The 22,114-nt window shown below is 64.2% G+C and overlaps 1 protein-coding gene across 5 annotated transcripts in view; it reads right to left on the bottom strand.

Annotated features, from left to right (window-relative positions):
• DGKK (diacylglycerol kinase kappa) overlaps positions 1-21,953 on the bottom strand; it is a 30,004-nt gene extending 8,051 nt beyond the window's left edge. For 3 of the 5 annotated variants that reach the window (XM_064518016.1, XM_064518018.1, XM_064518020.1), the window contains exons 1-13: positions 21,864-21,952; positions 20,480-20,724; positions 7,905-8,015; positions 7,235-7,315; positions 6,821-6,925; positions 6,222-6,354; positions 5,863-5,969; positions 5,300-5,425; positions 4,749-4,851; positions 1,487-1,649; positions 1,262-1,370; positions 799-938; positions 503-584 (exon numbers count right to left, since the gene is read on the bottom strand). In XM_064518016.1, the coding sequence (XP_064374086.1) occupies positions 503-584; positions 799-938; positions 1,262-1,370; positions 1,487-1,649; positions 4,749-4,851; positions 5,300-5,425; positions 5,863-5,969; positions 6,222-6,354; positions 6,821-6,925; positions 7,235-7,315; positions 7,905-8,015; positions 20,480-20,677 (1,458 nt within the window). In that variant the 5' untranslated portion in view covers positions 20,678-20,724; positions 21,864-21,952. Of the gene's footprint in view, positions 1-502; positions 585-798; positions 939-1,261; positions 1,371-1,486; positions 1,650-4,748; positions 4,852-5,299; positions 5,426-5,862; positions 5,970-6,221; positions 6,355-6,820; positions 6,926-7,234; positions 7,316-7,904; positions 8,016-20,479; positions 20,725-21,704; positions 21,788-21,863 lie in introns of those variants that run through there. The other 2 variants (XM_064518019.1, XM_064518017.1) reach the window with 2 other exon arrangements.
• Between the last annotated feature and the right edge of the window lie 161 nt (positions 21,954-22,114).

The following is a 22,114-nucleotide window of genomic DNA, read 5'->3' as shown; positions in this document are numbered from 1 at the left end:
GTCCACCTCGGACCAAGGATGAACAACAACCCTCCTCCAGCCCCAAAGGCAGGCACATGGTATTCATGCTGTTGGGCAGAGGGGATGCTCCACCCACGTAGCCCTTGCAGGATAAACCAGGAGGGAAACCAAGGCACAGAGCTGGTGGGGAAGTACATGGAAGAGTCAAAAATAGCCCCTCAGTTGCCAACTTTGCAGGTCAGCTCCGCCTCTCCCAGCTACCCTCTCTGCCTCTTGGCAGGTGGCAAAGTGCATCCCAGTGCAGGGGGATGGCTCTATGTGTGCTGAACTGAGACCTGTCAGACTCGTTTCACTGTGCCCAGCCAGCTGGAAGCCCCTCTGCAGCCTTGATTCCCCAAGGACCCCAGGCACGGCCTCTCTGGGGGTCACACCTTCCCTTTCACACATGTGAGCCCACTGCAAGTGCTCCCTGTCTCAGCTCACGGCTTGAAAGGGGACCAGCTTGCCCCACACAGAGCCCTCTGCCCCCAGAGTGTCCTACCTGGATGTTGGAGTCCCCATTCTCCTCCTCCTTCATGGCTGGGGGAGACTGCTTGGGCGCCTCATAGGTCAGCACACTCCAGCTGCCGAGCAGAGACCACCACTAACTGTCACCCATCCCAGCCACCCGCCTGCCCACCCTCGGCGCCCTGGCAGAGGGCAAAGGCCTGGGACATGCAGGCAGAAGGAGAGGAAGGGGGGTGACTGAGAGATACAGGAGATGACAATGCCAAGTGGTGAGCAGAGATGCTTCTACTCCAGCCCCATAGGAGCCCCAGTGCCCCGCACCATACTCACCGGTCCAGCATCTTTGTGGTGGCCCTTTCCAGCTTCTCCAGGATCTGCAGCAGCTGAGTATCATCATCACACAGGCTGCCCCAGCCCAGCACCCGTGCCAGGTCATTGCCAGTCCCCAAGGGTAGGACACCCAGCTGGCACTGCAGAAGAAGGCCCAGGGTGCTCTGAGCAAGCTGGGGGATCGGGGCAGGCCCAGCCATGGGCACCCACACCAGGGGGTAATAGGAACCACCTGTAACACCCCTCGCCCTGAAGCTGAGGTCCATGTTAGCCAAGCACCCGCTTCTTGTCCCCGGCACCCCGACCCACCCATGCCAGGAGTTTGCGGCACCCTGGGCATGCAGAGGGGGCTGGCTGTCACCCCATTGCCCCATGGGTGCTGGTGTTAGGGAGAGGGCTGGGATATAGCCAGCTTGCCCAGCCCCATGCCGCGGCGATGCCATGCAGCCGCGCTTCCGCTCACTTGCTTGTGCAGGCCAAGGGCATCGATTTCAGAGAGGACCCAGCCCACGCTGCCGTCTCCCCCACACACCAGGATCCGGAAGGTGGAAAACTTCTGGAAGAGCCGCAGCCTGGCCGGAGGCAGGAGAGAGGGGGCTCAGGGCTGCATCATCCTCCTGCGTGGGGCCCACGCTGATGCAATCCCCCCAAGCCCGGCAGGAGAGCGAGTGCCCAGGCTGGCACTTACCCGAGGTGTGGGCCCCCGTTCATGAGGTCAAAGACTTGGGCCGGGTTGAGGAACTGCTTGAACTTGCGCAGAAACTTGACGCCCTGGTTGTCCCCGCTTTTGGAGTTGACGAAGGCCAGGAGTGGGCTGGAGCAGGATGAGGGGCAGGTGGCCTTCCAGAAACCTGTCGTGAACCCGCACACATAAGCTCCAGGCAGTGTCCCCATCCCTGGCTCTTCTCTCCCCAAGGACACTAAAGGAGAGACCTTAGGAGACCAGAGGCCACACAGACACCTGGACTGTGCTATGCCAAAACTGCAGGCTGATGGGGTCAAGAGAGAGGGCTGAAAAAATGGCAATCAGGATGCTCAAGGGATGGAAAGGGGAGGAAGGAAGAGTGAGCTGAGAGATGGCAATGAATGGGAATGGAGATGGAGCTGGAAATAAGGATGGGGATGGGGAAGAGAATGGAGATGAAGATGGAGATAGAAATGGGGATAGAGATGGGGAGGGGATGGGAGTGGGGATGGCGGTGTGGATGGAGAAAGGAATGGGGAGGGGATAGGGATGGGAATGGAGATAGTGATGGGAATATGGATACAGATGGGGATGGGGAAAGGAATGGGGATAGGGATGGGGATAGAGATGGGAATGAAGAAAGGAATGGGGATGGGGATGGGGATGGGAAAGGGAATTGGAATGGGAATAGGGATGGGGGATGGGCCAAGGCTGTGCCAGACTGGCACACGGGGCAGATCCAAGTTTGTGCCTGCAGAGGCAGTGATGGAGCAGGGACCTAAGCAAGTCACCAAGGTGAAACCTGGGCCTGGGCTGCCACTCTGATGAGGACAGAAGTAGTGGTGAGCACAGGATGGTCACCCACTGAGCCTCACTGTGCCAGCAATCCAAACAGGACCAACCTAGCAAAACCCCTCAGCAGCGGGGCATGCTCTGACCCAGCAGTGCAACCCAGGGTGGCACTGGCAGAAAGCATGACCACAGGCGATAGCCTGCAGCCCACCAGTACCCACTGAGGACCTGCCACCCTCCAGCTCTCCCAGGACAGCTTCCTCCACAGGAAGCTATACTGTCACCCCTAGTTCTGCTGCCTGCTTGTGCAAGAGATCTGGCAGGGTGGAGGTGAATGACGCAGAGGCCTAGGGAGGCTTGGCAGCCAGCACGGTGCTTTTAAAGAAATTAGATGGGGGATGAAATGTGCCCAAGGCAGAGGAGAATCGATAGCTGGCCTGGAGCCTGCAGCCGGCTGTGGCACACCCCATCCCGTCCAGGGCGCCCCGGGACGTGGCCCTCCACGGCTGGTGTCCTGGCTCGGGGACGCTCCCGCACTCATGCCGCTGCCGCATGCATGAGCCCTGAAGCACCTGGGCCTCCGAGCAGCCGCCTGTGCCCGCCCAGGCTGACCCCCAAGGTGCTCCCCCTGCCCTAGTCACCACCACGGCCTTTGTGCAGAGACCTCAGGCACTTGGTAATCCAGACACATCCTGCCTGTCTGGGCTCTCCTTTTGCAGCGGCTGGAAGTGTTTGCAAGCTGCGTGGCTACATAATCACTAGCCGCGGTACTGCAGTATCTGTAAATACTGCCTCAGCCTCATCCTGGCCCTCCGTGAATGCAGCGCTGAGCTCCTGCCCTCGCCTCTGCTGAGGACCTTCTCCCTCAGGCGCCTTCAGCAGGACGTCGCAGTCCTGCTGCACTGAAACCCCCTCGCTGCCACCATCGCACGCGGACCACCCGGGAGCGCCCAGCGAGGGGTGGTTGGAAGACCCGGTGCTTGCAGGAGCCCCGGTGCAGCCACCCCACCGCGAGCCGGGAGGCTTTCCGGGGCGGCCGAGGGAGCTCCCGGTAGGAGCGGGCGCGTGCGGAGCGGCATCGCCGTGGTCCAGCTGGTGCCTCCGCCGGGCCCAGGCATCACTCGGTATCTGCTGCCGCCCGGGAACAACCGGAGCGGATCTGAGAACCAAAACACCGGGGGCTGCTGAGTCAGTGTGTGGGCTGGGAGCGGAAGAGCCGGCTGCCGATCGCACATGTACAGCGGGGGAGAAATCACGGCGGGGAGGAGGAGGGGGAGCGCCGCAGCCCCGCAGGGCTATCCGCCACCGCGGGAGAGCCGGCCGGGGTCCGCCAGCAACTGCCCGCCGGAGATGGGCTGCGGCCCCAGGGGCTCGGCTGCTGCAGCCACTGCCGGCCCCACGTAGCCGGGCTGCCGCGGGAGGCACAGAGCAGCGATGCTAATAGGGGCCCAGCCACAAGGAGCCATGGCTCTTACGGCTGAAAAGAAGCCGCGTGATGGTTACCCTGACAGCATCCTGATGAGTAACGAGAAGCAGATGAGCCACCGGCTGAGGGAAGCGGCGAAAATCATTAAAGAACAAGGAAAGAAATATCTGGAGGAGAAGAACAGATTTTGCTCAGTGGAGGCCAGCTGGACCCCTCCGGAGAGGGGGAGGGAGAAGGGGGAGGGAGTCTCCCTGGCCAGGTATCGCTTCTCCCCATCGCCGTGAGGCTGGGGCATGGAGAGCACTTCTCCCGACATCTCACAGCCACCCAGACCCACCGGGGAGGCTGTGCTCTGTGTTACAGAAAAGCCAGCAAAGGTTCAGAAATAGAGAAATAACCCAGGCAAGGCTCCTGCTTTGCTCTGCAAGGAGATGAACAGCTGAGCAGCCATCGATCTGGGGCAACCACCACGATTAGAGATGGGGCTTGGGGCAGGCACCTGGAGCTGCATCGTCGACCACGGCCCGGGGATAAGCCAGGCCATGGAGCGCAAAGGCACCCGCACCCCTGTGGAGCCCGTGGCGAAGGAGACAGGCAAAGACACCCATCTAGACAACTATCCCGGGGGGAAGGGGTGGGAAACCGCATAGATAAGCCTGGAGGATAGAGAGGACTGAGCAAGGGTGGGCATGGACCATGACCAGGGCCACCGCGAGAGACAGGCCTGGCAGAAGCCACTAAAGCAACACCTGGGGAAGAAGTGTCACCCCAAAGCATGGCACTGCTGCAGCCCTGGGTCAGAGCATATTGCAACAAGCAGAGTTCAGCCGAGGGTGCTGCAGGGAGGGACATTGACTCTGGAACCTACTGACCATGGTGCTGCTGGTACCACACAGGAAAGCAGGCACAGTGCCACGATAGCCCAGTCAAAGTCTGCTGAGGAGGAGCTGGAGCTCACGGGACTCAAGAGACCTTGTCCCAAACAGCCCAAGAGAGGTGCCTGTCCTCCACATCCACAGACCAGCCATTCCCCCCTCCAGGACTCACCGTCTGAATCGATGCTGTTCAAAGCGGTTGGTGGGATGATGGAAACTTTGTACTGTCCCAGGGGGCATCTCTTCCCAAAGAGCTCCTTGCAGGCGCTGTGAACCTGGGGGTAGGGGGACATGTGCTGAGCTGTGGCAGAAGCAAGGGGACCCAGCACCAACCCTGGCTTTGTTGATCATTTCCCACCAAGCCTCAGTTTCCCCAGGGATGCAGCCAGAAGGAGCATTAATTTCTTAGCAGCTGATTTTTTAGTGACTGATGAGCGCTGTGGCTGGGAGGAGAAGGCCAGACCCAATCTCAACCCCAGCTCTTTGGGTGCCTGACACACAGCTCGCATTGGGGCCATCCTTCCCAAAGCCCTGCCAAGTGCTTGCTCAGCCAACAGCCCATGAGAGGTCCAGTGGCCTCAGACAGGGACCCCAACCAGCCTGCAGCCCGCAACTGTGCCTGGGATTGCCATGGGCCAGGGTGCACAAAGCTGCACAAGGCAGAGAAGCAACAGGGGCAGATCTGCTACCAGGGTGCGAGGCACTGGTGGGGTACGTCCTTACGATGGCCTTGCACCAGAGACACCGCCAGTCCTGCAGCCTCCGGACGCTCCCGCAGGTTCGGTCACACACGGCACAGCGCGCACTGACGGGCAGGTTCCCCTCCAGCCACTGGTGGGGCATGGCCACCTGTGAAGAAAGGCAGTCGGCCACCAATGACCCATGCCAGTTCCTTGTGTGCTCAAGGAACAGAGAGCATGGGTGACCCCCTTCCCCCAGGCACTGGGGAGAGGAGGGCAGGGAATGCCCCAAACCAGTACTGGAAGGCCTCGTGCCTCCTCTCACCCTTTGCTACCTAGCCCCTGCAGATGCCAGTGCCTGAGGCAGAGCAAGAGAGTCACCGGCAAACATTTGGAGATGGTTCTCCTTGGAAAATGGTGTCCCCTCCATAGTGCCCTGGGCCATGTCTCCCCAGTGCCAGGCCCAGAGGCCACGGAGGGCAGGGGCTATCCCTGCTCCTCATTCGGGCAGTAAAAGGCCACTTCTGCCAGGTGCTCCAACACTGGCTGTTCTGTCCTGCCGGGATTCACTGCAGTGGCGTGCCTGCACGGAGCGGAGGTGCTTACCCCGTCCTCATCCTCGATGATTTCTGTACCGATGGAGGCCAGGGTGGTCCACTTGCAGTTGTTGGTGGCTCTCACTGCACAGCGCTTGTGGGCCTTGAACTTGCAGACTGGGATGAAGAGTGGGTGAGGAGCAGGGATGGTCCCCCAGGGGATGTGCACCCCTGGGCCCCAAGCCCCTGAGGCTGGAAACAGCTCCATCCCAGCAAATCTGGCCATGGACATCACCCTGCATCACTCCCGGTCCAAGCGAGCCTCCAGCCCCCTGCGCTGCCCACTAGCTGGAGAGGGCCAGCCCCGCACTAGTCCCAGCCCACCCCACAGCGGGCCCCGACTCCCACCAGCCGGCTGGTGGTGCCTACCTTCACAGGAGAGGCCGTGGGAGGTGACCCCTGAGAGGGCTTCGCGGCACACATTGCAGAAGGTGGGCCGGGCGTGGGAGCAGGCGTACCAGTTGTGCATGCCCGAGAAGTGCTCCATGTTGAACTGGGTGGCCTGCCGGGGCAGAGCTCTGGCCCATCAGTCCTGGGCCCATGGCTGCGGCACAGGGCGGGTGCTGCAGGACCCCCAGCCAGCCCCATGCGGGCACCCTTTCCATTCTTGCCCCCTGGCTCAAAGACCTCCCTAAGGACTGGCCAGAAATGAGTGGGCTTAGCCCTGTCCCAACTCCCCTGAATGTTCCCAGTCCGACTCCCATCTCTTCTCCCTGCAGGTCTGGGCCTGAGGGCAGGATGTCCAAGCCCCAGGAGGGGAGCAGACAGAGCCCAGGAGGCCAGAGAGTTGGACATGCTGGTGGAGCCCACCCTGATCTGGTGCATCAGTTCCTTGGGGCTATTTGCCTGGGCACCCTGGCCACATGGCTTGGTCCTGTCTATCCAGGTAACCCTGCATCCCTTGAGCAGCTTCCTGCCCCATGGACCACCACTGATACAGCCACCCATGTGCTCGCAGCCTCCTTCACCTCATGGATTTCCCACTTCTGGACAGACTTCAGGGCACCGATCCAGTCTTCCATCTCCTTGCGGTTCTCTGCACATAAGATGAGCTTCCGGAAAGGCGTGATCACCTAGAAAAGCCAGGCCCCTGTGTCCCCTTGCAAAGCCACCACACAATGAGTCGGGCCCCCACACAGCCCCCCAGCAAAGCCCATGGGTGTAGCACTGTCATGCACCAGCATCCCATGGCTCATGCTACCTCCAGCTTCACTGCCCCTCCAGTAGCACAGGAGATGAGGGCCATGCCACCACACTGGAGGGCTGCCCCACAGGCCATGGCTCTACGCCTGGAGCTGCAGAGCCTCTCCGTGGGCCAGGTGCTGCAGCCGAGGTGGAGCGGCACGGCAGGCAGTGGGACGGGTGCCCTGCGCCACCCTCACCGTGAAGCTGTTGTTGATGTTCTTGGTGCTGGTCTCCGCCACACTGGCATCAGATAGGTCCACCTCATCGAAGATCAGAGACTGCAGGGGAGAAATCAGAGCCCTGCTCTCAGCCTCAGAGACAGTGGCAGGTCCCAGAGTCCAAAATTATGGGCAGCAAAGCTTCCTTTCCCACAGCACTGGGGCAGAGATGGGCACCAGAGCTGTCCGTAGGGAGACATGCCTGGGCAGAGGGGCTACAACCAGATCACCTGGCTGCCCAGGGACAGCCGCAGCCTCCTCACTGGCCACATTCTTGCTCTCCCGACACGGGCATCCAGCCACTGCCACCAGTGCAGCCCAACACCTTGTTCTCGCACCCCTACCATGTGTGGGAGGTCAGAGATCAGGGATATGAGCTCTTTTCCTCTCTCTCACCAGCTGCATCACTGCGCAACTGCTTGCGTGGGGACACTCACACTGGGAGAAGTGCTCGTTCATCCTGGACCTCTGCTCTGCAAGCTGGGATTTTCAAGGCCATCCCTGGACCTTCAGGGTCAAGCCCTCCTGCTCAGCATCCTGGAAGTGTGAGGCTCAGTGCCCCTCCCGGTGGCTGCTGCACCATCCCCAACCCCCAGGGATGAGCCCTGGCAGCGTCCAGTGCTCAGCACACAGAGGGCGGCCAGCCTACCTTGGAGTCCTTGGCATAATACAGCGTCCTGCCCCGCAGCTTGAAGTATCGCCTCTTCCACCTCTGGAAGGAGCTCGTCTGCTTCAGCAACAGCCCCTCCTTCACGCTTTTCTGCACAGAGACCACAGAAACACGTGAGCTCCTGCAGCGCAGCCCGTCCCTGAGCCCCAGGGAGCCCCCAGCCCTGGCAAAGACCCTCCAGCGACGCTGTCCCCTACAGTCCCGTGCCCAGGAGTAAAGCACTGCCCAGAGCATAGGTGGGACATTTGGGGGATCTGTCCAGGGATGCTGAATTTGGCATCATGCCCAGCATGTGGCACACAGAAGGGCCATAAATCCAGCATAGCCTCCACATAGGGGGCTGCCCAGGACCCCTAGCCTTCACCCCCTCGCTTGACAGCAGTGCCCATCTCCCAGCTTCCCTGCAGCATGTTTGGCCAGCTGCATGCCCACGCACAGACTTTCCCTCTGCAGCCTGTGTGGGTGCAGAAGTGCTGTCCACAACTTCTGCCTGGGCAGGCGCATCCGGAGCCCCGGCACCTCTGGCACTGGCTCAAGTGCTCAGAACCGGGGCTGCCCCGTGTCCAGATGGGTCTCACCAGTGCCAAACAGTGACAGCAATGATGTCCCTTGCCTGTTGGCTGCACCGTGGGCACTGGCTATTTTTTGCATCACCCCAGGAGAGTCCAACCCTAGGACAGCCCTGCTTCCCTCCCGGATGCTATGAAGATGATGCCTCTTGCTCCCTGGAGGGGGCTCCCCAGCCCCACTCCTCTTGCATTAAGAGCAGCCCCACAGAGGGAGCACGAATGAACCCTGGAAGAGTTGGCAGGAGCCAAACAAAGTCCCGTTTAGTGGCACGCTGGAAGGACAGGCCCTGGGGAGGTGGTGCATTGGGCACCTCACCAGGCAGGGCCAGGGAGGGAGGAGAGCCCACTCTGCTCAAACAGTCCTCCAGGACTGACCAGAGCCAGGGCCCATAAGAGTCTGGACACCGGACATGTGCAACAATTGCACATGGGTCATACTTTCAAACCTGTCCCTGTAATTAGTCCCTCTGTCATGGGACTCCACGAGCTGGTGCTTTGAGGGGACACTGCCAGACATTACAGGAACTGGTGATGGGAGGTTTCCAGCAATGCAAAACCACCACTTCTTGCCACCTCTGCCAGACTTCCTCTTCCTGGTGCCCAGGAGCAGCACCCAGGGGAGCCTCGACCCGCTGCAGCTCCCTAGGCATGGAGGGGAGAGCAGGGCAGAGCATGGAGCTGGAGGCCAGAAGAGCTCCCCGGGAGGGGACAGCAGTGCCCCAGAGCCACCGGGACCAGCAGGACTGCTTGTTAGTGCTGGCATTACCCTGGAACAGCAGTTCCGTCCCCTTTGCACTTGGGCTGCCTCAACTCCAGACCACACCATCCCCTCCTCCTCAGCAGAGGCTGTCTGCCACTCTGCAGTTTCTGCATGACACAGATGATGGACAAACCCAGGGTCGTGCCATCAAGCTGCCTGCCCTGGTGAGCAGAGGGCAGCCATGTCCCTGCCTGTCCTGCAACTCCCCTCCGCAGATGGCTGGCACTGCTGGGGAGCAGGGATGTCCCCACGGCCACCCATCCTCACCCGGAGCAATAAGCTGACCTGCCCTCTCTCACAAAGCAAGAAGCCAAAGAGAGCTGCCAGGGTTCAACAGGCAGGCATGAAGATGGTCTCACCATCAAGACCAGCACTAGCATCCCTAAGGACAACCATGCAATGGGGACCAGCAGCAATGGGCAGAGCAAGGGGGCCCCTGTAGCAGGATGCACCCCGTGCCACCCTGGTAGTTTCGGCTCCACAGCCCGGCCTTCAATCCCAGCATTGCTCTTCCCTCCCAGAACAGCACCTGCCAATATTTACCCTCCTCACAGCAGTGTTTACAAGGCTCAATTAATTAGTGTTTGCAATGCAGCCATGAGCCTTCACTGAGTGGGGTGGCAGAGATGCTCTGGCACTGCCTAATCTTTGATTGTATCTTCTTTAAACATCGCCGGCAGCCCTATTCAGATGCTCCTCTGCAATTAGCCGGAACAGCGGTTGTATCAGATCCCAGCACACAATTAAATGTGCATTTAACGGTGAACTACCACCGGGCACCAAGGGCATCATAAGAGAACTGTGGCCTCGAGGCGCCACATTATGAACCCTTATGCCACCAGCGCATTCCCCAGCTTGCGTCCTGCAAGAGATGGTACCACAGTCCCGACCAGCCTGCGATTGCATCCTCACTGCTGAGAGACCCCTCCACCCTGGGAATTTGCATCCCTCATGAGCAACTCACTCGCTTTCTGTGCGGTCCGCGATGCTCCAGCCATGCACCACAGTGCCAACAGGGCCTCCGGATGTGGCCATGCTGCAAGGTACGCAGCAACCTTTCGTCGGAGGGGCCCTCGGCACTGGAGATCTGGGCACGCTGTCTGGTCTCAGCAGACCGCAGGACTCGCACAACAGCCCTTACGGCTGGGAGGAAGCTGCATTTCACCGGCCCGGTGATTGAGCCGACGCGGAGGAACTGCGTGCCCCTCACACCTTCCCTCGCCCAAACGCAGCCAGGCTCGCCTAGTGCCCTGGCGCCTGGGTTTCCTGGTGCTGGGATGTCCCAGACTATCTTCCGAGAAGCCACTGCCAACCCCATGCGAGCCGGGGCATGCCCAGCCCCAGCAGGAAGAGCAGGAGAGGGAAGCGAAAGGGAGCAGCAGCACGAGCATTTGAGAACCAGGAAACAGAAAGTTCCCTGAAACGCTCTCAATTCGTCACCCGCCCACACCAGGGCTGTGGAGGCTCTGGCTCCACTTGGGGAGGGTCGTTGCGAGCCCCCATCACCCCCTGCCATGGCTTTTCCTCCCCGGGACAGGCACAGGGCTGGGCTGCGGTCGGCCCCAAGGCACTCGAGGCTGCCGGGCAGGATTCAAACAGCCCTTGTGCTCCCGGGCGCCGGACTCTGCGCACCCACTAGGGCACCCTACCCGGCTTCTTGGCTGGCAGAGCTGCAGTGGGTCTCCCCATGGGTGCAAGAGCACACAGAGGAGGTGGTGAGCCTGAAACAGCCTTGAGCCCAGATCCAGCACAGCCACCAAGGGACGCACAGCTCTCCAGGGAGTCCCAAGTCCGTGCACAGGCGCCTCTGCAAGGCCAGCATCCCCCCCAGCCCCATGGCAGAGCAGGACAGGGCAGTGTCTGGCTACGGTAGTCTGGGATCCAACTGCAAATGCCACTTCCACAAAATCCATTTTCCCGCAGTGGACACAGGCACAAACTCCATTTTTGCAATCTTTTTTGCAATCATTTTTGCAACTCCATTTGTTGCAATCACTGGTTTGTGCCACTAAGGACAAACAGCATGTGTGGGTGAGGCGTGAGGGAATGCAGAGGGCCCATGACGGAGGGGAGCAGAGGGATGCGGAGGGTTCATGGCAGCGGCTCTGGGCTAGCACAGCAGGGTCTGGAGCCAGCGCTGCAGCGGGGCTTGGCGCAGGCGCTCAGCTCCTGCCTGGCTCCAGGACCACGCGGCTGGCAGGATACTGGCTGGCAGGCTCCAGCTCCGCAGCCTGGCATCTTGCGCTGCGCCCTCATCTAACTCAGAGGGCGCTCAGCTGCACGGGAGCAGAAGGCGCCCCGCAAGCCGGCGTCCTCTCGCTGTGAGGGGGCCGAGGGATGCAGCGTTCCCAGGGCGCAGCTGCGGCCGTGACAGTGACTCTCCTGGCAGCCAGCGGCGATGAAGCAAGCAGGCATTGCCCGGACCCTGGCAGCATGCCACAGCGCACTGTGCTCTCCTGGCACAGCCCTGTCCCCGTGTCATTCAGCCCTGGCAGCCTCAGGGACAGCGATGTGGACACCAGCACTGCACCAGCCCTGGGCTGGACGCAGCTTCACTGCGGGATTTGGTTCAGAGCAGCAGGGCCACGGAGCAGGCTGCGAGCAGGCCAAGGGACAGAGCCTGCAAAGGCAAAGCCCATTCCAAGATCCACCACGAGACCGGGAAGATTTTGGCTGCCTGCACAAACATGTCCGGCGCAAGGGCATCCCCATGCCGGGAATGTGGATGTGCTCAGTATCCTCCCAAGCCCATGTGGAAACTCTTGTACCCGTTTCCTTGGACATTACAGAGGCGGGTAGCAAATTTCAGTGGCTGTGCGATGCTGGCTATGCAGGGCACAGCCAGACGTGGGCTAAATCCTTCGGGTACACAGAGTCCCAGAGCTTCAGGGCTGCAGAAATCATGTAGGAGCAGTTTTCTCTTTGCACCCAAAAGGACCTTGCTAACCCCAGCCCTGATCGCAGCTCCCAACCTCCACACTGCTGCGTGTGCCGCAAGGAGCCACAGCACTCCTCCTTGGGAGACCCCCTGCTCCACATCCCGTTCAGCGCACAGCGACTCCGGGGTGACGTTTTAGCAGTTTCAGTTCCAAGCAGTGCCGGGAAAGTTTCGAACACTCCCGTGACACAAGTGACACATTTCACACAAAGCACTTGGAGCTGGCATTTTTTTTTTCCACCTTAAAATTCATTTTGCCAGGAAATATAAAACCAAAAAGAAAAATAAAGGCGCATGTTTCCCCCCGCCCCCCGCTGCATAGGCCTGGCCTAGGGAATGGGGCCTACTCTGAGGAGGCATCTGCAGGTTCCCTAATCACCCAGAAGGCACCAGGTCCCTCCAACTGCATGACAAGTCCTTGCACATGAGCTTGGGTGGCATCAGCTCTTCCCTGCTCCGGGTGCCATGAGAGCCAGCTGCAGGGACGTTTGCCAGCGACTGCTCTACCACCAGCGACAACCCTGTACCCACCACGGAGCCTGACACGAGGACTAGGGCAGACCCCAGATCAGGGCAGGAGGCCCTGAAATACCCAGGCTGAGGCTCCCGGCAGGGTCCCTGCCACCGGCTACCCACGCCCAAGGTGGTCCCGCAGGTGAGACGGGCTGCACTCGGTGGGCACTTCGCCCACGGTGCCAGTGCTGCTGCTGGAGGGGGGCCCCGGCACACCAAAAGGTCCTGACCCGGCCGGGATCCCAGCCCACTGTCCTGGCACCATCACACATGTCACCCTGACACATCAGGGGTTTGTGGCTTTATTGCAATCAACGTCCTCCCCAGGCCGGGCAGGTGCCAGCGCTGGGGACAAGCCAAGCTGAGCTGAGCTGCCACTGCGCTCCTGGGCACAAAGCGTCCCTCATCCAGGAGGCCTGAGCGTCCCAGGCACGGTAGCAATGGGCATCTCCCTGCTCGCCTTGCTCCCAGAAACCTGTGGCCTTCTCCGCTCCCTCCCCGGCCCCACCAGTGTTTCCCTTCTCCTGGGGCTGCGGGGAGCGGTTGCGCTGTGCTCCCAGGAGCTTTGCAGGCGCCAGCAGCAACCCAGCAAACCCCAGAACCTGCGACTGCGAGTTCATTAGCAGCACGAGTTCATTAGCACGTTGTTTTCCCATTTCCCTACCGGCACCGCCGTAATGCCCTTCCAGCAGCACGGCGAGGCCAGGCTCGGCGTCTGCTTCGCCGGGTGCTTTAGCTTCGGGCCGTGGGAGCAGCTGGGTGGTGCGGAGCCGGGCTGCCCGTGCAGCAGGTGAGCTGTGCTGTCTCGACACAGCCCCCCACACGGCCCCCATCCCTGTCCCCACATCTATCCAAAAGACGCCGCCTCCGTCCCGCAGGACACAGTCCTGGGCCAGCCCCAAGGCGAGCGGTGACTTTGGGGCCCTGTTTGGGACGCCAGCGGCAGCAGGGGCGGCCCGGGTGGCACCGCTCCTGCCCAGAGCGCAGCACGCTGCAGCCCCCAAGCAGGGCCGCGTGGCCCCGCAGGCAGCTCTGCCCGCGCGGGGCCACCAGGCAGCACAGCACGGCGGGGAGAGGGGGCGACGCGGGAGGGCACCACGCGGCACCCCCCTCCCACGGCCCGCTGCAGCACAGCCGCACGATGGGAAGTTGCGCCGCAGCGGGCAGAAGCGAACAAGCCCGCCGTTTCCCCTCTGCACACAGGAAAGGGGTGGGGAGGGCGAGCGCCCCGGCTCCGGGTGAGCGGTGGGGCAGCGAGCACCCAGGGGCATTGCCCACACGTGGCACAAGCCAACCCGGCCCCCCGCCGCCTGCCCCACGGCACCAGTGGCGGCTCTGGGCTCACCGCGGGAAGCCTTGGGAACAAGGTTCTGCCTAGAAAGCAGCTATTATTTACCCTCCAGCTCGTGGGTCACTCCCGCCCCTCCATGTCGAACACCTCCCTTTTTAAGCGGGGTTAGTTTCAAGCCGGATCAGCAATGTGAGCAGGCTCAGGGCTGGGAGATGCCGGCCCAGCCCGGCACGCCGTGCCATGAACCACACTGCCTAGAGATGCTCACCAACGGGTCTGGCCTGGCCACCCCAGCGCTGCCGGGGCAAAGCGCTAGCTCTGGCTGCATGCACTGGGCCAACGCAGCCATACTCCTCCTCCTGCTCGCCATCGGGCCCTCCCTGCCTGCTGCTCCCCTGAGACAGGGGTGCAAATCCCCAGCTAAGATCACGCCTGGCACCCCTGGCGTCGCAGCAAGTGCCACGTGAGGAGGCACCTATGGGACACAGGGACAATGTGCACCAGCACCCTTCTTCCTCCTCCTCCTCCATAGCCCTCCACACACACGGCCATGGGGCTGCAGAGATGCTTAGGTCAGGCGCCACTTCAGCCCACCCCCGCCAGCGCTCGAGTCATCAGTGCTGCTCCTTCGAGCTCCTTCGAGCTCCGCAGCCCCCTGGCTCTGCAGCCTCCTCCGCGCGCTGCGGCACGGCTTGAGGGCTCTCCAGTCACCCCCAGCAAATGCTTGCCAGCACAAAAGCACCCAGCATCGCTGCACCGGTGGCGAACGCCCCGTCCCGCAGTGCCGCGTCCGCAGCTGGCACCCAGGTCCCGCAGGCGAAGCTGCAGAGCCGGCCGCTGCCACGCAGCAGCTCCCATCCCTCCGCCGCAGGAGCGATGCCCACGCCGGGAGCTGGTGGCCGGCACTCCAGCCCTGGCGGGCACGCGCCAGCGGAGGCCTTGCCCGGCACACGCCGGCTGCGCGGCGGTTGCTCGCCTGCCCTGCTTTCTATAAATAGCTCGCCTTCCCGGAGCGCGGCCCCGAGCGCGGGGGCGGTGAACCTCTGTCTCACCGCGTCCCCGGCAAGGGACGCTCCGCTCGCCGCCACCGCGGAGGGCTCGCACGCCCACCCACGGGGCCGCATCCGCCCTGCGGGGAGTTTGCTGCGACCCCACTTCTCCCGGTGCAATGCTGTTCTCCCTGGTGCACTGACCTCCGGGGGGGGGGGTAAATCCAGCCCTTCACCACCACTGGGGCTGAGCTCTGTGGCGACAGGCAGGGCAGCCTCGACGGGCGCGGGGTGGTCCCAGCTGGGCGCAAAGCAGGGGTCTCAGGAGCCACGCGTGGTCTTTGCAGCCCGGGGGGCTCGGCGGGGCCGCTCGGCCTCCTGCACGGCGGGGGACGCACTGGGCGCTGAGCAGCCCTGGGGATGGAGGGCGCTGGGGTGAAGTCAAGAACAAAACTATCTGGGATCTGATGAGAAACTGCCGCTTCTGACTCACCCACAGTCAGCACAGGCGAAGAGCGAGCAGCACCAGCGCTGTGGAGGGGATGCAGCTAAAAATAGCGCCAGGCGGTCGGCCGGCCACCACCAGCACATCCCGCTCGGCTGCGCGGGGCTGGGCCGGTCCCCGGTGCCCCCGGCCGTCGTGCCCATGGGTCGGCCGTGTGCCCCCGGCTGCACCCTGCGAGATGCTCCCATCCCTCCAGGGCTGCATCCCAGCTGGGGGCCTCTTCCAGGTGAGGGTGCCAACCCCAAGTTCAGCTCTTCTGGCCCCAAGGCAGAGCCCCAAGATGCCAGTTCAAATCCCCCACTCCCCCAGCTCCGCTGCCTGCACGCCCTGGGGAAGGGCCCCTCGCGCAACAACTTGTAAGGCCGGGCTTACAACTAGGACGGCAAGGCTTTTCCACGGGGTGCTGGCTTGCAAGAAAAGGAGCTGCTGGAGAAGGCCAAGTTCTTGGGGAATGCCAGCATGGACAGCTCACGGGCACCGTGCTGGGTCACAGCCCGGTTACACTTCTGCAAGGCTCTGCCCAGCCCCACGCTGACACAATGCCTTGCCCAAGGAGGAGAAGAGGAGCCCAAACACTGGTCAACGCACTAACCTGCATCACATGAGCACCATCCCTGCCTCAGTCCTTGCAGTCACCCCGCTCTGAATCCGCCAGCCCGCTGGACGCAGCGGGCACACGCTGGACACGCGCCAGGATTTGGTCAGGTCATAACCGCTGCCCCCCTGCCAACCGCACGGGTCCCCAGACGTCCGCTGAGAGCGCTGCCTCCAGGACAGTGGGATAAGCACTCGCAGCCATGCAACCAGCCCAGCTGCAGCGGGGCCACTGCACATGCTGGGCGCCCGCGGGCTGGAGTCATTTGGAAACCTTATCGTGCCTGTGGTACAACAGAGCTCTTCCGGGACCCAGGCGTCCGGGAGGCACAGAGTCCCCAGGCAGTGACAGCCCGGCAGGCTCAAATGCACCGGTGCTGTCCTCCTGCGAAGCACTGGGGGCAGGGGGAGAGCTCAAAAGGCTGCAGTTCCAGGGACTCCGCTCCCTTTCCTCGGTGGTTGGAGGAGCCCTAAACCTGGAGGTTTAGATGCCCCCACAAAACACTCGTCCTGACACGTGCCATTAAGCAGTGGAACTGCCTGCCACGTGATATCCCCCAGGCCAGAGGTTTGAAAGGCACCAAAATGGGCTAAGCAATTAACAGGGATGCCAAGGATGAGGGAAGCGGTGGCTTTGCTCCCAGGAAAATCCCCCCAGCTTTCTAGGAACGAGCTTGCGTTTCCCAGGCTGGGCCTGGATCTGCCCCGAGCCCCTTCCAGGGGATGTCCTGGAGCAGGCGGGCAGCACCACCACGCACACACGCGTGCAGGGGCACACGCTGAGCGCTCCTGCCCTGCCCAGCTATTCACAGTTGAGGCAGTTGTGCTTGCATAATGGAAAATGTGAGCGGCGAGAGGGCAGCGCGTTTGAGAAACCTCACAAACATCCGGCTGGTGTCACCGTGGCTATCTTTACACCCCAGACACGAGCTCGGCAAGCCCTGATTAACAAGAGTGAGCTCGGCCTCCCCTGCTGTGCCTGGGAGCACGTCTGGGGCCAGGGATGCTTCACCGCCGGGAGCCGACGGCCCGGCTCGCTGGTCCTTGGCAGGCCACATGCCGCGGGGCCGGGAGCGCCGGCAGGAGGACAGCAGCGCCGCCAGGCACGTAGATGGGTGCCGAGGGCCAGCTGGCCGCTGCGCTCCCTGACACCATGCACAGTAGATCGCTGCTGCGCCGTTGGCTCACTGGGTCGGCACCACTGGGGTCCCCCCGCTATTTACTGCCAACCCCGCGGTGGCAGAGGTGTCCTATGCACTGGCTGCCGCTCGGTCCCCATGGTGCTGCCCTCTGTCCCACCTTGTGTCCCGGCTGTGCCAAAGGGGTACGCGCTGCCCCAAAACTCAAGGCTTGCCCCGTAGAGCCCTTCCCTGGCCCAAGCGAATGCCCCGAGGGAGCTGGGAACATACAGCGTCATGGCACAGAGCCCCCCGGCCAAGGCTGCCTTCTCCTAGGCAGGGGATCCCAAAGCACATCAGTAAGCCTAAAGCACGCAGGGGACCCCCAAAGCACGCAGGGGACCCCAAAGCGTGCATGCAATCCCAAAGTGCACAGGGGATCCCAAAGCATGCAGGGGACCCCCAAAGCATGCAGGGGCTCTGGCAGGACTGTCACTGCAACACTGCATTCAACCCTGCAGGATCAGGGACTCGCAGCTGGCCACACGTGGGGCTGCCCACTGCAGAGCTGCCAGGCAGCATCCACCACCCCCGGGGAAAAGGCCCCCTCCTCGGTCCCGGGCACGTCCCCGGGCCACACGTGAGGGCTGCAGCACCTGGCCCGGGTGAGAGCTGGCAGGAGCAGGCAGCTGCCAGAAGCTGCCAGAACCAAGCGGCCTCCTGCAGCCTGGCTTTCAGGCGGCGACACTTCAGTTCTCATCTCAGTGCAGTCCCCGCAGCAGCGAGGAACTGGGCGCCTCCGCATCGCCGAGGCTACCCCGCAGGAAGCCCTGCCGTGGGCGACGGCCCCAATGCGGCTCTGCAGGCAGCCGGGGGCTGCAAATGGAGCTGCCGCCCTCCGCCGGCCCTCCACACCTGCCCGCCGGGTCCCTGGCAGACAAGCACGTGCCGCCTTCCCGCTTTAGGAAGGAGGTTTCCAGGCCTGGCCCCGCGGGTGCTGCCTTGCTTTCTTTTTCCCTTGGCCGGGATCCAGCCCTTCCCCACCGCAGCCGTGGAAAGGGACCCCGGCCCCGCGGAAGCACAGTGGCTCGCCCAAGAGTGGACGGGGGCTGAGCCAGCGCCCAGCCCGCGCAGGAAGGTTGCGCTCCCCGGCCAGGAGATAGCCAGTCTTGGAGCCAGGCAGCTGCCCCATCCTCCTAAAAAGCAGGAGGGAATGGGGGAGTCTCCCTTGCATCCCTGCGAGCCCCACGCTGTCCCCCTGTGCCCCATCTCCACTGCCGGCCTGGGGCATCACAGCCTGGCATGTCTCCAAGGCCAACTCCATCCCTGCTCCGAGTGGTCCAGGGTGGCCGAGTGCCCGGATGCAGCAGAGCATCCCCCCCCCCCCCGCACTGCCCCCCCCCCAAATGCGGCGCATCAGGAGCCCAAGACACCCCCCCACCGGCACAAGGCCACAGCAGCCCCCAGCCAGCGGCGAGCAGGAGGGGGTGGCAGGCAGCCCCCCTCCACCGCGGGGCCGTTCAGCCCTGCGGGGGCCGTCGGCATGGAGCACAACGTCCCCGCCGCCTCCGCGCAAAACGCCCCGTGAGGCGCCCCGGCAATTACAGCCTGGAGAAAGCAAAGCCAGAGGTGGGAAGAGACAGCAGGAGCGATGCTTGACGGCGAGATCCAGGGAGGACGGCATGGGCCAGCTGGAGCCACCTGCGCGGGGCGGGGGGGGGGACAGGGTGACATGCCCGGCACGTGGGGCAGCGCCGGGTCAGGGCAGCAGCGATGGGGCAGGATTCAGCAAAGACCGGCACATCTTGCTCTCGGGGTGCCACAACAGCCCCCTCCAGCATCCCGCATCCCACGGCGCTGCCCGAACCCCCCCACAGCCCCGCGGCAGCCCCGCTTGGGGCTCGCCTCCGCCTTGTCCCCGCGGTTCCTCTCTGCCAGCTCCGCGGGCCATTAACCCAGCGGCGTCCTTTCTGCCCGCCCATCCATCACGCCGCCTGCCTCCCCCGGCCCGCCGCGCGGCATCGCCTCCTGCATGGCTAATCGTCGGCACCGGGCGGGCAGCCGTGGGGCGATTGACGGGCCGGCGAGCCCAGCTGCCGGGCTGGGGCACCGGAGCATCCTCGCGCGCCCCACGGGCCCACCGCCCCGCTGCAGCATCGCTCCTGCCGCTGCACCTGCAGGCAAGGCCAGCTCAGCCCCCGGAGCGGAGGGAGCAGGGGGCGGCGGGCCGGCCCGGGGGTGTCACAGCGGAAATATCCTCTGCCTGCTTTTCTCGCTCACCGCTTTGGAGAAAATCCCCCCCTCCATGCGATTCCCTATGCGCCGCGGCACGGCAAAGCCCCGGCGCGGCGAACCTGCGGCACAGCAAAGCCGCGGCCCGACCAGCCAGGCACAGCACAGTCAGGGCACCGCAGGCCCCCCCTTGCTTCACCCCCTCCGCCAACACCTGCCCAAGCGGGGAGGCCGTCCTCACCCACAGACGCAACCTCTCCCTGCCTGACTCCTTCTCTATTTCCCTTATTTAGCTTATTTAACTCGCGCTGACTACCTGGGGGAGGCGGAGGAGATGCCCGCCCTGCTGCAGAGGTGGGGAAACCGAGGCACAGTCCTCGTGCAGCCACAGGGACCCCGGCATCCAGGGGGACTCGGCAAGAGCCCCCGCCACCACCTTCCCCACAAACAGCTCCTGCCGAGCAGGGAAACCCCACGGCGCCGGGCGGGAGCGTGCCACCCCCACGCGCCACCCCACGCGGGGCACACAGGCCCACCTGTTTCTGCTTGCGCAGTGGGGCTGGCACCCCACATTTTTGTAGGTCCTACCAAATCAGCTTCCTCCTTACGAGCTGCCACCGGGCCTCGCAACGTGTGGCGCCTGCCGCCGGGGAGCCGATCCCAGGGGCCCACGGCGCCGCAACGACCCATGGAGCGCCGCCGTCCTGCCGGCATGCGGGTCTCCCTCCCCGCAGTGCCCTGTCCCGCCCGGCCGAGCCATGGAGCCTAAATTTCATGCTGGGACTGTCTCGGGGGGGGGCAGAGCCTTCCTGGAAACCCCGCTTTGCCCAGGCAGGGATGAAGCGCAGCCCATTGCTAAGCCAAATATCGCAACGCCAGGGAGCCCTCAGAGGGGGGGACCCAGGCGAGGTAGAGGGGGGGCCTGGGAGAGCCCCCGTTCCCTAAAACTGGGGTCGCTGGGGTTGCAAGCAGCGCGCAGGCAGCGCCTGCCCTCGGCGGAGCCCGCGGCCCCCCCACATCAGCTGGAGCCCGCCGCGGCCCTGACCTTGCTCCTCATCTGCCCGGAGGTGGACACCTTGCGGATGAGCTTGTGGGAGCTGTCCTCCTGCTCCCCGTCGCTGTCGGACGACTCCTCTCCCCCCGCCTCCGGCGAGAGGGGCGCCAGCTTGTCCGAGTCCAGCGACGACACCGACTCCCGGGTCTTCCTCAGGAACAGGTCTCCGGCGACCAGTTTCTCAGCCATCTTGGCCACCGGCTCAGCTCAGGGCTCCACTGTGTCCTGCGACGGCCCTGGGGGAGCCAGGCAGAGCCCCAAAATGGGGGATGCGGCCTCCCACCCGCAGCACTGCTGCGGCGGGGCCGGCTGGAAACCGGGGGGGGGAGACAGCTCTTCCTCACCCCGGAAAGTCACTCGGGGAGGGTTGGGGGTCCCTCACCAACTTTTTCTTCCTTTCCTAATTTTCGGTGCCCGAACTCTTTCCCTTGGCTCCCCCTGCCCTCCCCGCGCAGCGGGTGCCGCCGTGAGCCTCGCTCTGTGCTGCGGGCAGCAGCCACCCCTCGCCCTGGCGTTGGAGCATCCCCCCCGCCCCCCCCAGCCCAGCGCCAGCCCCCACCCCTGGGTGCCCTGCAGGGAGCGTGTGGCGGGGGGGGGAGGGGGGTGAGGAAGGGGGGAGGTTTCTCCGTGAAAAGCAGCAGCAGCCGCCTGCTGCGCCGCATCTCGCTCGGGCGGCCAGGAAGCGACGGGAGCAGCTCTGCAGCGGAGCGGGCAGCGGCCCGGCGGCGGGGGGGCCCCAACAGGTGGCTGCGGGAAGGGGGGGCGGCGGGGGCGGCAGGGCTGGGGGGCGAGGGGGGGCGGCACGCTGGGGAGCCGCAGCCCCAAAGCGCAGCGCGGCGCCCCCCCAAGCGGGGGTGGGGGGCACTCACCTGCGTGGGGGGGGCTGCGCCGGGGGGGGGGGGGGCTGCGCGGCCGCCTCCGCCCGCCGCGGCCGCTCGCCGGGCTCCCGCAGCGCGCGTGTGCGCCGCTGCCCGCCGCGGGGCTGCGCGGCGCCGGGGGGGGGGCGCCCCCAGCCCTATCCCCCCGCCCCCCTCCTCGGCATCCCGGGCAGCCCCGGCCGCCGCGCTGCCCTCTCCCCGCGCAGCAACAAGCGGCTTTTTTTTTTTTTTTTTTCCCCTCTGGGGAAAGCGAGCGCCGCAGCGCTGCCTGCTCATCCCCCGCTCGGGTCGGCGCCCCCCACGTCCCCCCGCCCCCGCCCATCACCGCCACCTCCAACCTTTGGGATCGGTCGCTCCGCGAGCTGCATCGCCGCCGCGCATCTTAAAGTGAGAGGAGCGAGGCGAAGGGAGGGCGGAGGAGCAGGGCCCCCCCCGCCGCCGCCTCCCCCGCACACACACACACACACACACACACACACACACACACACACACACACCTTGCAGCACGGAGCCGCTGCCGCCGCCTGTGCACGGAGGCTCTTCCTTCCCGGCCGGGCCCGGCGGCCGCCGCCGCCCCGAGCCCTCCCGGCGCGGCAGCGGCAGCGAGGCTCGGCGGGCTGCGCCGCTGCGGGCGGCCGCGGCCCTGCCCCTGCGCGCCGCAAGCCCCAGCCTGCTCCGGCGGGGCCGCCGCGCCGCCCGCCCGGGCACGCACGAGGGGCCGCGCGCCCACGCGCCCCCGCCCGCCCGC

This window comes from Dromaius novaehollandiae, chromosome 11 (assembly GCF_036370855.1).
Source record: "Dromaius novaehollandiae isolate bDroNov1 chromosome 11, bDroNov1.hap1, whole genome shotgun sequence".
NCBI lineage: Eukaryota > Metazoa > Chordata > Aves > Casuariiformes > Dromaiidae > Dromaius > Dromaius novaehollandiae.
Note: the sequence above shows the minus strand (reverse complement) of the source record. Positions and strands in the feature narration are given on the sequence as shown.